This window comes from Rhinolophus sinicus, chromosome 18 (genome assembly GCF_057876585.1).
Source record: "Rhinolophus sinicus isolate RSI-liver-muscle chromosome 18, RSI-T2T, whole genome shotgun sequence".
Taxonomy (NCBI): Eukaryota; Metazoa; Chordata; class Mammalia; order Chiroptera; family Rhinolophidae; genus Rhinolophus; species Rhinolophus sinicus.
Window position 1 is genome coordinate 23012014 of NC_142518.1, and position 15071 is coordinate 23027084.

The window sequence follows — 15071 nt, forward strand, 5'->3', positions numbered from 1 at the left end:
ATGATATTCTTTGGAGAAATTTTTATTATCAAATTAAAAACTTCTTTAGTAGAATAATGTCAGATGAACTCATTAGCTGAACATTTTGATTATCCATGTCCTCCCAAATATCCCATGACCAGAAGAGCTGTACAACTCTGATTTAATGCAATAACAATGGTAGCCAATTCCAGCTTCTTCTTTTATCACAGTCCATCAAAGGAATCCAAAGAAATCCAAATTAAAATAAGTTCAATAACAAAAAGAACACGTTTCTTTTCCAACTGTTGTAAAGCCTTCTCCTATCTTTAAGTAAAGTTCACTTAGTAATTATCTTATTTATGAAAGTAAAAGCAGAAGGATGTTTCTCTTATTAAATAAATGGCTTTATGCTTTGAATGCGGAAGGAATCTTGAAACAGTCAAGAAGAAAGCGTGTTGAATGTCATCAGCTCATTTCCTCCCACCCACTGTTTTAAATCGTTTACTTGGTTCCAATGTATACTACACTTACATAAGTTGTTTATGAAGAGCCAAATTAATAGTCTTTGCAATTGTTTTCGTTGGAATTTGGAGAGCTGACAAATGAATTAGTAGAAAATGGCAATTCTACATGAATTAGCTTTTAAGTCTCCCTAAGAGGCTGATGCAGAACTTAATAAGAGACTTATTAGGAGAAGTAGGACAACTTAATTCAGATTGATTATAGACTTTGGTGAAGACAGCTGGGGTTCAAATGAAACTGAAAAAGAACTTATATGCACTTCAAAGTATGCTAAGCAGATGTCTGAAACAATTACTCTGCACTGTCTTTTCAGAAGTTTCAAAGGCAGGATGGGAATAGCATGGTAAACGAAGGTTCTCGTTGCCTAAGATGAGGTAGGGGCTTTTAAAACACACACAGCAGTATCTACAATCAGATGCCTTGGGTAAGGGACATGATTCAAGACTGCTGTCCTAAGTAATTTGCTTTTAGCTTTATAAACAAAGCAGGAAATGAGAGAGAATACATGGGAACTAATAAGGTCTCCTGGCAACGCTAACTTACAATTAATTTTACACTGAACAAATAATTTGGTCAGGAATTTTAAGATAACTAATACCTATTTTAGTTTCTAAGCCCTATTAAAGCTAACAATGATCATTCTTTTTAAAAAAATAAATACTATTCTTTTCAAGTATGTGAGACTTTACCATAATACTTTTTCTTATTCCCAGATAACAAAGGCCAAATCATATGCTTTTAAACATCACAATTGCACGCTTTGAAAACTATATAAAACCTTGGTTACTCCATCTGACAGGCATTAGTTCCATATTTAATCCACATTTTAAAAAGAGTGCATCTTTTTTGTTTGCATTTTCTTCTCGGTCAGAGGCTTATATAATATAGATAGCATTTGTATAAAGATAACACCAGAGGCCTCCACAGAGCAATTCACGTGCAGTTAGTAACAATTAACAAAATATTAGTAAACTGTCCTTTTGCTACTATGGGCAGTACACCTCATTCATTATGGAGATGTTATTCCTTTATTCAGAGTTGGGAGAACTTACATATTTGGAATGCTCCTTAGGGCTGCCCAGTTTGTGAGGGTTCTGTGTAACCATGCATCCCCCATCTCTACAGGAAAGGATTATAAACTTCCTCTATAAAACTCATATATAAGAAAAGGATTTCAGGTTGATGCATATAAATGACACATATAACAGAATCAATAAAATAATAAAACATTAGAACGAGGGTTAAGATGACAAAAGCAGTAAGGGACGATAGAGTTGTGTGCACATGGCTGAAAGCTTCTGGCTTGTCAAAGTGTCTATGGCATTCTAATATGTTACATCACATTTCACATTATCTGTCAGAAGGAAACGTACTTGGTTTTCTCAAAGTCAAATTCTGAGACAGCATTTCTTTGACAAATTTCTCAGATAAACCAAGCCACAGGGACTCAGGATGGTAGGCCTGAAGAGATGCTTTTGCCAGTTTTCTTCTTAAATTTTTAGGTGTGAATGCTGAACATAAATAAGTCAGAACAGCTTCTTCATATGGTGAACTTCACCGTAGGGACTATGGTGGCTTCATCACAGTTCCTACTCTGCTATACACATCATTACATTGTTGTCAATTATAATTCAAAAAGGTCTAATCAAAATATTTTATTATAAGAACGTCAGGGAAAAACTCACTGAATCCCTGCCCTTGACTCTTCACAGTAAGAAATATTAAGTTAAAAGTCTGATAGAAAACATAAAATGCCTAACTACATAGGTGTGACAAATATGCGTATTCCAAGATGGCAGCCTGGGAGAGTTTAACTATAGTGTGTGGAGTAACTGTGTTTGAAGTCAACAGGCAAACTAAGGGCTGTGAAATATTCCTGGCTCAAGGATGATGCGTCACTCTCAGTATAAAGAAACCATGGTAGATTAGAACAAAAAAAACCTTGGAAAAACACCAACTCGTACAAACTGTTTCACACAGGAATTATTCTTAAGAACAAAACTGTCATATGTAGGTTCAAAAGTGATTGTACTAATTTAAAGTCTGCCTATATTCCACTTATAGATCTATGTAGAGCACCGAGTGATTCAAGGAGTTATTCATATTCCCCATGACTATAAGGAATGTAAGAATATTTGTGTATTTACATAAACATTGGTATTATTTCCAGTAAAGGAGACATCATGATTCTGGCCTGAAAATATATGATGAGTACTATAAATCATGAATTTTAAAAACAAAGAGGCATTTAAAACTTAAATGTTATTCTAGTGGTTATTCCCATGGAAGCTGTATTTGGAAGGCTGAGGTTCTCTTAGTCAATATGAACATTACATTCCTTTCTCTTGAAGTACTCTATGTACACTGTCCTGAGGATAATTACCTAGCAATAATGCCATTTCCATAGTGTCCCAGGACTTAGCTGCTGTTGTTTGATTCATTTTCCAAATCCAAAAGCCACATTTGCTAATGAAATGATATAATGCTAAATCCTACAGAAACACACATTCCATAGTTGCTGGAATAACAACTTCTTTAACAAATGAGATCAGAATGGAGGTGGGTATTATGATAGAGTCACTAGGGGTGATGAAAATGAACTGAGATGGCTATATAAAATGTTCTTCTGGCTGCATGCCTAGCTATCAATTTGGAGTCACCTACAGTGTGGAACCTCTGAGGCCTTAAATTGCTGAGTAGAAAAAAACGGGAACAGTGGTTTTAAATATTCTGCTACTTCTTTTCGAAAAGAAGTTTTGGTTCACCAAATTCACTCCTTAGAAACTACCACCCACTACCAAAGCTTCAGAGTTTCAAAGCTGGTGTTGTTGAGATGCAATAGGGAAAACTGTTTTATTTTATTTCTACTGCAAAATGAAGAGGAGCTACTGAAGGGAAATAAATATATATGAATTCATGGAATCTGTAACTTGAAATTATGCATAAAATACTTATGCAATACTGGTTTAGAAACCAAAATGATCACATCTATTAGGACCAGTTCATAAATATTCTGATAGTTACTATAACTTAAGTGTATCTTAGAAGTGTTGATATATATATATATATATATATATATATATATATATATATATGCTCTTTTTAAAGGACTATTTAAGATGTATATGCTTTGTTATTATTGGGATCAGAATGAGAGTCTTACAGGTAGGGTATGGAAAATAGATTTGGTCTTAGGATCAAGAACAGGTAAGAAAGGGGACATAAAAGGAAAACTGCAAATAGGGTTGGGTAAGGGCTAGCGGACATGTAAGCTGTTCTACTTTTATTTATTTTTTGTTATTAAATCATGCTGCACACATTCGCCATCTATACTAAGTATCCTACAAACACTCCTGTGTGACAGATATGGCTAACAATGAATCCTTTATGTCTCCTCTAAAGCCGATATATATCCAGCCACTTAATTGATTTATTAACTAATTTAGTTCATTTTGGGACATTCTCCTAAACTTGTCATTTTGGGGGGGAATTTTTTTAAAAATTTAGTTCCTATGTATTTGGATAAAAATAGTGTTTTCATTTTTAATGCTATCTTAACAAAGATCGAATCAAATCAACACTAGACTACAGACTTCATGAGGGCAAAGACCAAGTCTGTTTCATTCATAACTACATGTATAGCACGCTGTATAGTGGCTCATAAATAGTCATTGAGTGAAGGAACAAAGAAGCTGAATCAGATTCCTTACATGTTGCTTGGAGTTCAAAGATACACAGCATTATCCTTGCTCCTAGGACCCTCCCTTTCTCTGGGAGAAAAGAAGTATATAACTGACTTGCTACAATAGAGGTAAAATTTAAGTGGGACAATTTACACATATGTGGTAATCTATGAAAGCACTGAATTGAGAGCAGTTTCTTCTGTTTGATGGGAGTTGGGGATGGGAGGCACTCAGGGCAAACTACAAAGACAGGTGCCATTTCAGCAGGCAGAGAACGTGGAGTGACCCAGGTGGAGAGAAGAGCACATTTGCAAAGGTAGAGAGTAATGAAAGAAGATGGCATATTTGGACCAAAGGGTGGTAAGGTCAGACTGAACTCAATGGCCTGGGGTATGAAAATAACAGTGAGGAACTGAAGCCAGGGCTAGGAAGAAAAGGGCCACCTGCCCTCTCCATCCACTGGGCTTCATTCTCAGGCAGGCAGTCTCCTCTAAGCAGTTTGGACTGGAGTGGTAAGAGGATGGATAATGCGGAAATAGCAGTAGAGACTGTTCATTCATTCACCAAATATTTAAAAGGTAGTGTTTCCAATAATGCCAGGTACACTCACTGAGAAATGGGATTTAAAGATGTAGAATACAATAATCTGAGTACCAGATACTGAAGGTCAGACCAGGACACGGTTGAAAAGAGGAGAGAAAACATAAAAAGAGATATTCTGATGTAAAAGGAGCAATCAAGTGCAGTCAGTGAAAATGTAGATGGATTTAAGGACGGACTTCAAGTTTCTAGCCTGGGCAACTTGCTGGATTATGATCCAGTCACTGAAATAAGAAGCACAGAAGAAAGGGCAGGTAAAAGGGCATAGCAGTAAGGGAAGGGACAAACCAACGGGAGTACAAATGAACGGGGTTTCAGAATGGTTCTATTTTGATTCTAATGGCATATGGGTTAGGAGATCAGAAAAGAGGTCCAGACTAGAAATTTAGATTTGTCACCATCCATGCCATTTCCCACTGGGAGCATTTATGCAATAAAAAGAGACCTGAACTAAGGTTAGAAATTTGGCACACCAACATTTGAAGGCTAGGGTGAGTTTCAGAATTAAGGGGAAAAAAGGAAGAAGAAGAATGCAGATAGCACAGTGCCATGGAAGCCAACGGAGAAAAGACCTTCTAGAATGCCAAGTGCAGGTGAGAAGTCACTTATTTTGAATTTGAATCTGGGAGGACGTTTGTTGGTTTTGATACTAGATGAGTAAACAAAATATGCTTCGAGTTGCTGGTTTTTACAATGATACTCCTAACTATGTATATTCTTTCTTTATAAATATATTGATCAGCTTTGTTCCAAAAGGGAATGTAACTTTGGTCTCATGGACAGTATTTCAGACAACAGAACTGTGGTTACCAGAGGGGAAAGGGGGTGGGGGGAGGACGAAAGGGGTAAAGGGGGTCATATACATGGTTACAGAAGAAGAATAGACTTTGGGTAAGGAGCACACAGTGGAATATACAGATGATGTATTATAAACTTGTGCACCTGAAATTTATAGGATGTTATTAACTAATGTTACCCCAATAAATTTACTTTAAAAAGTATTTCAAATATGTAACGACATTTCCTAGTATCTACAATGGGCCAATACAATTAAAAATTGTATTATACAGGGAGCGGGGTTATCACTTTGTGAAGGGTATAAATGTCTAACTATTACATTGTTTTGTACACATGAAACTAATAAAAAAATTGTGTTATACACATTGCTTTCTAAGGGAAGGGCAATATTAACGGCCATAACAGGTACCATAACTCAACCCAGTCACATAGTTTAGTCAGCAAAAAGGCCCAAACCTAGACTCCTGGCTCTTGATTAAGTGTTGTATGTTTTCCAACCCTGATACTACATGCCACAGAGAACATACAACACACACATAAACATGTGAACCAGACCACTGTAGTACAAACACTTCTTAGTTACTATTAATTTCCTAATAGCAAAATCAAATGATTTTTTTTGCCCTGTAACTTTTTAAGATTTTGTTTTGTATTAGTGAAGACAGTCAGACGATTAGCTCACTATCTTCTCTTCAAGAAAATACCACAAGCAAGAAGACTGAATTTGTGAAAGACAGACTGATTGCTAATGCTTAGGAGCCCTATTTTTACCTATGTGAGAAGAAAATCCTGCACTAGAGTTCAGATTAGAACCTCTTTTGAGTCTCTCAAAGGGCCCCGAAGGAAAGTAGTAGACGGTACCTTGACTTTTTCAAGGTGATCTTGGAGAGAGTCAATGAGGAGATCACCCACGGGCTGCCAGGATCCCTTGATCACTTCCGCTTGACGTAGTTTGAGGTCCAGCTCATCCGTGGCCTCCTGGAGTTCCTGGAGCCTTTTGAGGGCCTCATCTAGTTTTCTCTGCCACTCAGCAGAATGCAGGTTCAATTTTTCCCACTCAGTGTTTACCTCCTCAGCCTGCTTTCGTAGGAGCCGTGTGACATTCTGGGCTCTCTCCTCAGGAGGTAGCTCTAAATTGGTAATACGACAAGGTTTTAGGTCACATTCATTTTTGTTTAAAGAAAAACATTGTTGAAAAGGTCATACTGCAAGAAAGAGAGTACAGTTTAACAAGAGGCCAAGCTACAGATTAATGGCTCTTTTGCACTTTGGCATAAATTTTGATATAGTCCAGCACATCTGAAGTCTGTCTCCCTGAGCGATTTTATTCTACGTTGTATCAATCAGATAATTCAGGATGCATTTAAGTATCGAGCAGGAAAATGTTAGGATGCACCCCACAAGCTCTAATTTACTTCAGTCAGGCTCTTAAATTGAAAATTAACTTGAGTCTTTGTAACAATAGAAATCCTCCTCACAGATAATCTCTTTTGTTTATTATTTTCTAAATGTTTTAATAGCTGATCACTAATCTCTTTTAATGTTTGTTTGTGAATGTGCAAACAGATTTATGCATGATGGTTTATAACTCCTTATTCCTTTTTCAACAGCTATGTTTAATTTGAATCAATTCTATTTAACCTAGAAAATATGAGAGCTATCCAGACCCTGGCAGCCAGAATGGATGGGTCGCTCTGTCACCGCTGATCCTTCTATCAATATGTTATTACAATTCCACATTCAATTACCTCTGGGTTCCTGGTAGAGTTTCTCTAGTCCTTCCAAAGGCTGTTCTGTCAGAAATATTCGTACAGTCTCAAGAGTACTCATGATTACAGGTTCTTTCGTTTTCAATTCCCTCTTGAAGGCCTGTGAAATGAAGTGAAAAGAAATGCTTATTTGGCTTGTGACACTCTTTTCAAAATTAATCCCAGGGACTCAGAACTTGGTTATGAAATTCCCAAGTCAACTTGTATCACCTTTATTTAGAAACTGATAATTATAATATGATAAAGAAGGCTATATGGGTATTTCTGTTAATCAGGAAAAAACTATGTTTGCAAAACTATTCTGGAGAGGCTAGGGAGCTCCGTTAATGTCCTTTCATTAACATAAGAGTGATTTATTTATATAACCTGACTGCCAGACTTAAAATATAGAGCTAAAGTCACAAGATACATGTTGTAAAACCCTAACAGGGCTAATGAGGACTTATACATATCCAAAAGATTGAATATCCAGAACATAATGGGAAGCTTGAGGGGCCATTTGGAAGAAGTTAGGCTGTACTGAAGTACACAACCAATCTAATTCATAATCACCATTAATTCTACCAAAATGTCTGACAATGAATAAAATGATGTATTAACAGTAAACTAAGTTAAAAACTCAATAATTAAAAAAAATACCCATTGCGTTATTCATTGTGTCTTCTTTGAGAATGGTAGAAATATTCTGAGATATCCTGGTGGTAGGATTGTGGGAACCAGTTGCTAAAAATGAGTAGGCCTAGAATAGGTGTCTTGAGATCACTGGGGTTAGTTATCACTTTAAATCTCTAATCTGTAATCTTCCTTGTTACAGGGGGTTAAAAGAAAAGCAAAATGCATAGTTTCTGCCTTCAAGAAATTTCTGGACCAAAAGAAGGGAGAAAAATAGCACACTAGAAAAAGAGTGAAAACAATACCATTCTTATAAAATCGAGTGCTAAGGGTTGTGAGACATTCTAGGATAAACAAACAGATGCTCTGAAACTATGGAAGACAGCTACTGACCCAGATTCTGCAGTATCAGAAGGGAAGATGTTAATAAAAGTATAAAGTACCACATGAATGCTAATAGATCAGTGTAAAAACTACAGTAATAATAATTGTCCTGATCTAAGGCTTAATTATTCATATCTTTGAAAAATTCTCTCTTATTTTTAGTAGTGTTGCCTACGGAATTTAAGCTGTTCTGTTACTGGGAGAAAAATTAGCAGTTCCTTTAAACTTCAGATGTGTTATATGACAGGAGTGCTCAATAACCATAGTGTGTGACACATCTACAAAGAAAATCCTAATGGCGTTCACCATTCAAAGGAATTCTGAGTCTGATACTTTGCAAAATGATTCATCTTCCATATTTATTTCCAATTCAGTAGAGAGAGGCAAGGTGTGTGAGCCAAAATAATGAAATTCTGTAAGTGGAATATTAGATTCAGCCTGTAGATGGAGAGGTAATTTCTGTGTAGTGGGGTATTTTTGCACCCTTGAAATCATACAGAGTATGTGGGTTATTTACTCTGCTTAGAGGTAAGTCTGATTCTCCCTCTAATACTTCATTTGAAATCTCTCTCTCTCTCTCTCTCTCTCTCTCTCTCTCTCTCTCTCTCTCTCTCTGCACACATGAATGTGTGTAGATGTATATAGTTCTTATATTAGAACTTCAGTACGTAGCAGAAGAGTCAAACATATAAATAATTTCAATACAATGTAGAAAGTGCTATAGGTTTGCATTATATGGGAAAGGAAATTGGGAAAGGCTTCTTGGATATGATAATATTTACAAAGAATTCTAAAGCATGAACATGAGCTAGACAGAGAAGAGCAGGTTAGAGGAAGAGGAAAGAAAGAAGACAAAAATGCAGGTGTGAAGACATAGGACATAATATAGTGTGACATATATAGTTTTCTCAAGTAGGCCAGTGTTTCTAGAACATAAAGCATAAGGAGAGGACATGTCCAGAGATGAAGCAGGACACTGTCATCTCAAAGTATATTAGACCTTTCAGCCAGAACTTGAAGCTCAACCTATGACTGTATGTGCCCTGCTAAGCCTAGGTGTTGTCTAGTAGGTAATCAGGAAGCTTCGAAAAGATCTAAGCAGGGGAGTGGCATGGGCATGTGTATGTTTCAGACAGATTTCCCTGACATTAATACAGAGTGTGGATTTGAGAAGGGCAGAAATGGAATCAGAGAGACACGTTAAATGGAAATTAAAAGAATTCAGTGAAAAGTTATGAAGATCGGATCCAGAGAAATGGTACCAGAAAAAAAGAAAAAGACACAGCTAGAGTAGGGAAATGTTTAGAGAACAGAGATGTGAGACTTTGGTACCTGAATAGATGCTGGGCAGAAGAGAGAAGACGGAGCAAGGATGACTCCTAGTTTCTAGGTTGAGTAGAGGAATGAATGCTGGGTGCAATTAAACTAAATGTGAGGAAATCAACTCTCCTGGATTTCTCAGTACAGCGATGAAAAGGTCCAGCCTCCTGAGAACCTTCCAAGACATGAGCATTAGATCTGCAGCCATTTGTCTAGCTAAATTCTCTGATCCAAGAGGGCCAAATGATCATAGCCCAGGGTAGGTTCCTAGGTGAAGCTCCATGTTGTCAGAAAAACTGGAGTGGCTTCCTGTCTAGGTATTTACATTAAAAACAAACAAACAAAACAAACAAACAAATAAACAAAAAAACGAAGTCCAGAACTTAGGGACATTTCTAGGTTGTAAAACCTGAGACCCATGGGGCTAGCTGGCTCCTGGAGAAGTTGGAGATAGGACTCAGGCCCATTAAATTTTCAAGGAGACCCTTTCAGAAGGAACAGGGGACAAGTGTCCCCCTCTCCTTTGTAAACAGAGGGGAAAAAAAATCTCCTTTTCTGGTCTCTTGCCTATGGAGTACCCAGACGCTCATGCAGGAAAAATTTTTCGTCTGCTCTCATTATGTCTCTCCAGGGGTAAGACTTGGGCAAAGGGAAGAGGATGGTGGTGATATTTACTGTTAAGTAATGAAAATAAATCTGTCTCTGACCCAGGACATCTCATATGTACATTCAGGATAAAGTTAATAAAGACAAATATTAAAAAACAACATTAATATGGGGTGGGTGGGTTCTGTATGGGGAACAGAATAAGGAGATGTGATATGCTCAGCTTGGAGAGGTAACATTCATTCCAGAAGGAAATAAATATAAGTCTAATGTTTAGAGGGAAGACAGGAGATTTAGAAGTCATTCTCTCACCAAGCTAATATCCATTCAGTGCCTATGATTATGCCTATGATTATGCATATAGGCAAGGATTAAAATAACATAAGTAGATGAACTTGCTCAAGTTACTAGAGTGGGCTGAAAAGAAAATCCTGGAGGATACGAAAACTTAATGGGCAGACAGAGAAACTGGATTCCATGAAAGGCCAAAAAGGAATGGATATAGGTGGAAATGAGGAGTATAGTACTATTGAAGAGAGAGTGAGAGTTTGAGAGGAAGAAAGTAACTAAGAGTGTTCAATTGTGACACACATACTTAAAGCAAAATCAGGACTAAAAAGTGCTCATGGGACTTGGTAAGAGAAATTTCAGTGGAGGGCAGTAGCCTCAGAAGTAGGTTTAGCTGAGGAATGAGTAGGAGAAGATGGAGTAGGTGTTTCAAATAAAAATGATTTTTGCAGTATCTTTTTTTTTTAGATTGAAAAGAGAAAGACAGGACAGGAGGACAGAGAAGATCTTCTAAGGATAGAAATGGTTTGAACATAGACTGAAAGATGGAAGCTAGTGGTAGGGTAACCAACCACCCTGGTTTGCCAGGTACTGTGATGTATATATAATGAGAGACTTTCAATGCAGGACAATTGGTCACCATAGCAGAGAGGAATATATTAACAACCTGGACAGGAGAAAGTGGAGCTAAGTGGAACAAAGTCTGTAAAATAAGGAAATGGATCTTAAAGGTCCTGTCAAACTTAAAAAGACCAAGACACTGTTTGATGACGCAATTCCATTGTTAAAACTGAACAGGAAATAATTTAAGGATAAGGACCATCCATCCACTGTGAGAGACCACTTGTTTGCCCCTCGAGTTGTTGCCAAGGGCTTAGCTCCACCACAGCTGCACAGTTCATTTCTTAAATATGAGTCACTGAGGATTAAAATGAGTCTAAAGAAAAGACAAAGGAAGTTCTATTATTACAAAGACATAAGCACCACTATTTTCACATTGTTGCCTGAAATTAAGAAAAGAAAGTGGATGGAAGAGAAAGTTAAGTGATTGTATCTTCAGAACTTGCAAAGATTTAGACAAAATTCCAAAAAGGGTAAAAACTCCAGAAGAAAGGAAGAAATAGTTGGTTCAAGAAAACGAGAGGATAAAGAAAACGGTAATGTTTCTTACTATGTGGGAAAAACTATAAATATGTCACTTGAAATGCAGTTATATGAAAGGTCCTCTTCCATCAATTCATATAACAAACTTTGAGCACCTACTATGTACCAGACATTGTTCTAGGCAATGGGCCTTTGTAGCATGGATTTTAAAGGAGATAGACTTCTTTAGTAAAAACAACAATAATACCAATGACAAAAAAAACCCCATGAAGATTCTGCATTAAAATAATGGAAAGCTAATTTTTCAATACCTAATCAACTTACCATAAGCTGTATGTTAAAACAGTTCATTGCATTTTAAAAGGAAGGAAATGAAGACATTTTAAGACAAACCCAAGAAGATGCAATGACAAGAGCCTTGAGGTTTGATAATAAGTGTCTTGCCTTTCAAAGAACGTCTATTTGAATGACGTTTGGGAAAATATATACTCATACACAATACTGATTTTTCTCATAGATTATGATTAATATTTTAAATCAGATACAGTGGTACCTCGGTTTTCGAACGTGACAGCCGACAGCTAGGCCTCAGGATCTTGCACTCAGCGGAAGCCGCATGACATGTTCGACTTCCGAGGCGTGTTCGAAAATTGAAGCATTTACTTCCGGGTGTATGGCGTTCATAAATCAAAATGTTCATCAACGGAGACGTTCGAAAACTGAGGTTCTACTGTAAATAGGTTCAATCATGTGCTGATATCTAAAAGGTATTGTATGTAAAATCCTTCTCCCATACACATGCAGAATACATCTTTACACTATTTAGATGTCAGTATTCAAATGTTAAGAGATTTACTTCCTGAATCTTTTGAAAAGATCATATTATTTTCTTTAAAACCCATCCTCTTCCCAATACCTTCCTCTTCCCCTTTCCAAGAGAGCCAGGCCCTTGGTCCAAAAGAGTGAAAGGGAAGAAATAGAAAAAAACTACTAAAGACATAGAGCACCTCCATGAGAAGAAAATAATATTTTGTCTTACAAATGAGAAAAAAATTAGGCATACTAAATCAGAATTTTTCCTTTAGCTTCTTAAGGTTTACAAAATAAACTGAAAAGAGTCATGTACTAGAAAATTACACTAGCAGTAAACCCCAAGGTAAATCTATTTTGAAGGTTACATTATCTGATGAATAGTATTTATACATCACAAATATTAACCAACTGGGTGACTTGACTGCTGGCTAATATTCATTCAAAAATATTTCTTTTCAATCTATTATGTATAAGGTAGGGACCTGATCTTTGTCCTTAAGGGGTCAATAGTTTGGTTGAGTAGGTATGCTTCACCAGTGAATGTTTTACTATGAATGTTTTACCAATGCAAAGCGAAGTATGGATAAGTTAGGATTTATCTAAGGCCATCAGTTCGTTAGTTAATTAGTTACTTAGAATCCAAATCTTGAAATTCTTAAACCAGGCTGGAAGTGAGTGAGAGCAAAAACTAAAAGTTCCCCGAATTACAATAATTTGGAAGCTATGTAAGTGGAAAATCCTAATGACCATGAAACAGATAAGAAACTTCTAAAACCTGAAAGTAATAGAGAAGAATCAAGTCATTGATTAGTTGGGATTATTTTTTCTGTCCCTCCTCCTTGCAGAAAAAGAAATAGGGTGAATATTACCACAAATACCTAATAACACCACAAATAGAAGTAGCTTAGAACCATGTGCAGAGGGGATAAAGGGTGAGATACTGATTTGCTTGATGTACCTCATAGAAGAGAGGGGCAGATGAGAGCTCTGGGCACAGGTACTGACATTACAGAGGGAAAAGCTAAGCTCCTTTCACCTAGAGACAGTTGGTCCCATTACTATGGATTTAAGTGAAAGCCCTTCTTTTTCAAAACACAGATCAGTTTCCATGGAACTGCATTTTACCTATATTTCCACTGAAGTGGCAAAGATATATTTGTGTTATTCAGACTGAAATACGATGGAATGACTATACCTTATTTCCATATTAGTTAGCAAAACTTTACAGAACCATCCTGGGAGGCAGACTGAAGTGGTGAAAAGAGCACTGCCCTGAATGGCAGGAGACATGAAGTTCAAGTCTGGGGAGGGCCAAAACCTGGCTGCACGATCTAGAACAGGTCATAAAAGCTCCCTGAGCCTTCACATCCTCTTTTGTAAAATATGGGTGTTCACTAATCACCTTATCTAAGTTCTAACATCTAGTTCAAATATTCTATAATCAACACGTTTAGATCCTTAATTAGCCATGGGCCTGTAACATGGTGGCAATTTGAGATTGTCTGTCCTAGGCATCATTCCTAAAGATGAAAATTACAGCAGTAGCTTGGCACATAGTACAATAAATCCTCAATACATATTGTTGAATAAATTACAGAATACACAGTTAGAAAACCAGTGTTTGTTATGTGGAGGCGGGTTGATTCAGATACAGAACACACTTGAGGGTGAAAGCCTGCTCTCAGAAATTATTAGAGAAAAAAAATTAATGCTATCAATTGGGGTAAATAGAGAGATCTTACTCTGAGCCTTTTCTTATGTTATGGATCCAAGGCTGAGTGTAACCTTTGAGTTACTGGGTGGATTTTCCTCCAGAGGAGGCCGTATTAGTTCTGCCTTATTAATCCCAGTGATTTCTTCCCTAGAGGAGATGCTCATGTCCAAACTTTAAGAAGGCCTATCGTTTTGAACTGCTGATTGAGGCTTTTCCTCTAGGCTGCAGCATTAGCTAGGAGATGAGAGAACACTACACAGACCCTAAAGTTTAAAGTGATCCAAGAAGGCCATTCATTCCACAAGTCATACCTGCAATTTGATCAGTGTTTAATAGTGTCGTCATCCTATATTATCATTCCAGTTTCCATATGTCTACCTTGTCTGTATGCCTCCTATATTATTTCCACTTCTGATTAGAAAGTTGCTGAATACATTCTGTCATCACCATGCCCTTCCTTATTTAAAGACCCAGCACATTTATTGAGTTCAAACACATCAGGAATATTTTATTTACTAATTGCTGTTTTAGGGACAATCAATGCCCAATTCATTTGCAACCAAAATCTTGGAAAAGGGCCAGATCCAGAAAGGTAGTTAACTGGAATAGTAGGAATTTTGCCTCTAAGAATCTAAGGCAAATTCATAGGTATGCAGGGTAGAAAGAAATTTGAAGGAAGCGACAACAAAACAAACAAACCAGAAAGACAAAGGATTCCCTGAATATTCATTTGAGATAGCTGGTATTAGAGAAGTTATGAAAATGGGGCATATGGGCTATAAAGGAAAGGTCATAATCATCTTTATTTTTCATTGTGCTAAAAACACTTAACTTGAGTGTTAAGTACACAATACAGTATTGTGAACTACAGGCATTGTGCTGTACAGCAGATCACTG

The 15071-nt window shown here is 36.9% G+C and overlaps 1 protein-coding gene across 9 annotated transcripts in view; it reads right to left on the reverse strand.

Moving 5' to 3' along the window:
* DMD (dystrophin) overlaps window positions 1-15071 on the reverse strand; it is a 2122179-nt gene that overhangs the window by 342507 nt on the left and 1764601 nt on the right. For all 9 annotated transcript variants that reach the window (XM_074323910.2, XM_074323908.2, XM_074323912.2 and 6 more), the window contains 2 exons: window positions 7313-7433; window positions 6426-6694 (listed from right to left, as the gene is read on the reverse strand). In XM_074323910.2, the coding sequence (XP_074180011.2) occupies window positions 6426-6694; window positions 7313-7433 (390 nt within the window). The remainder of the gene's footprint in view (window positions 1-6425; window positions 6695-7312; window positions 7434-15071) is intronic.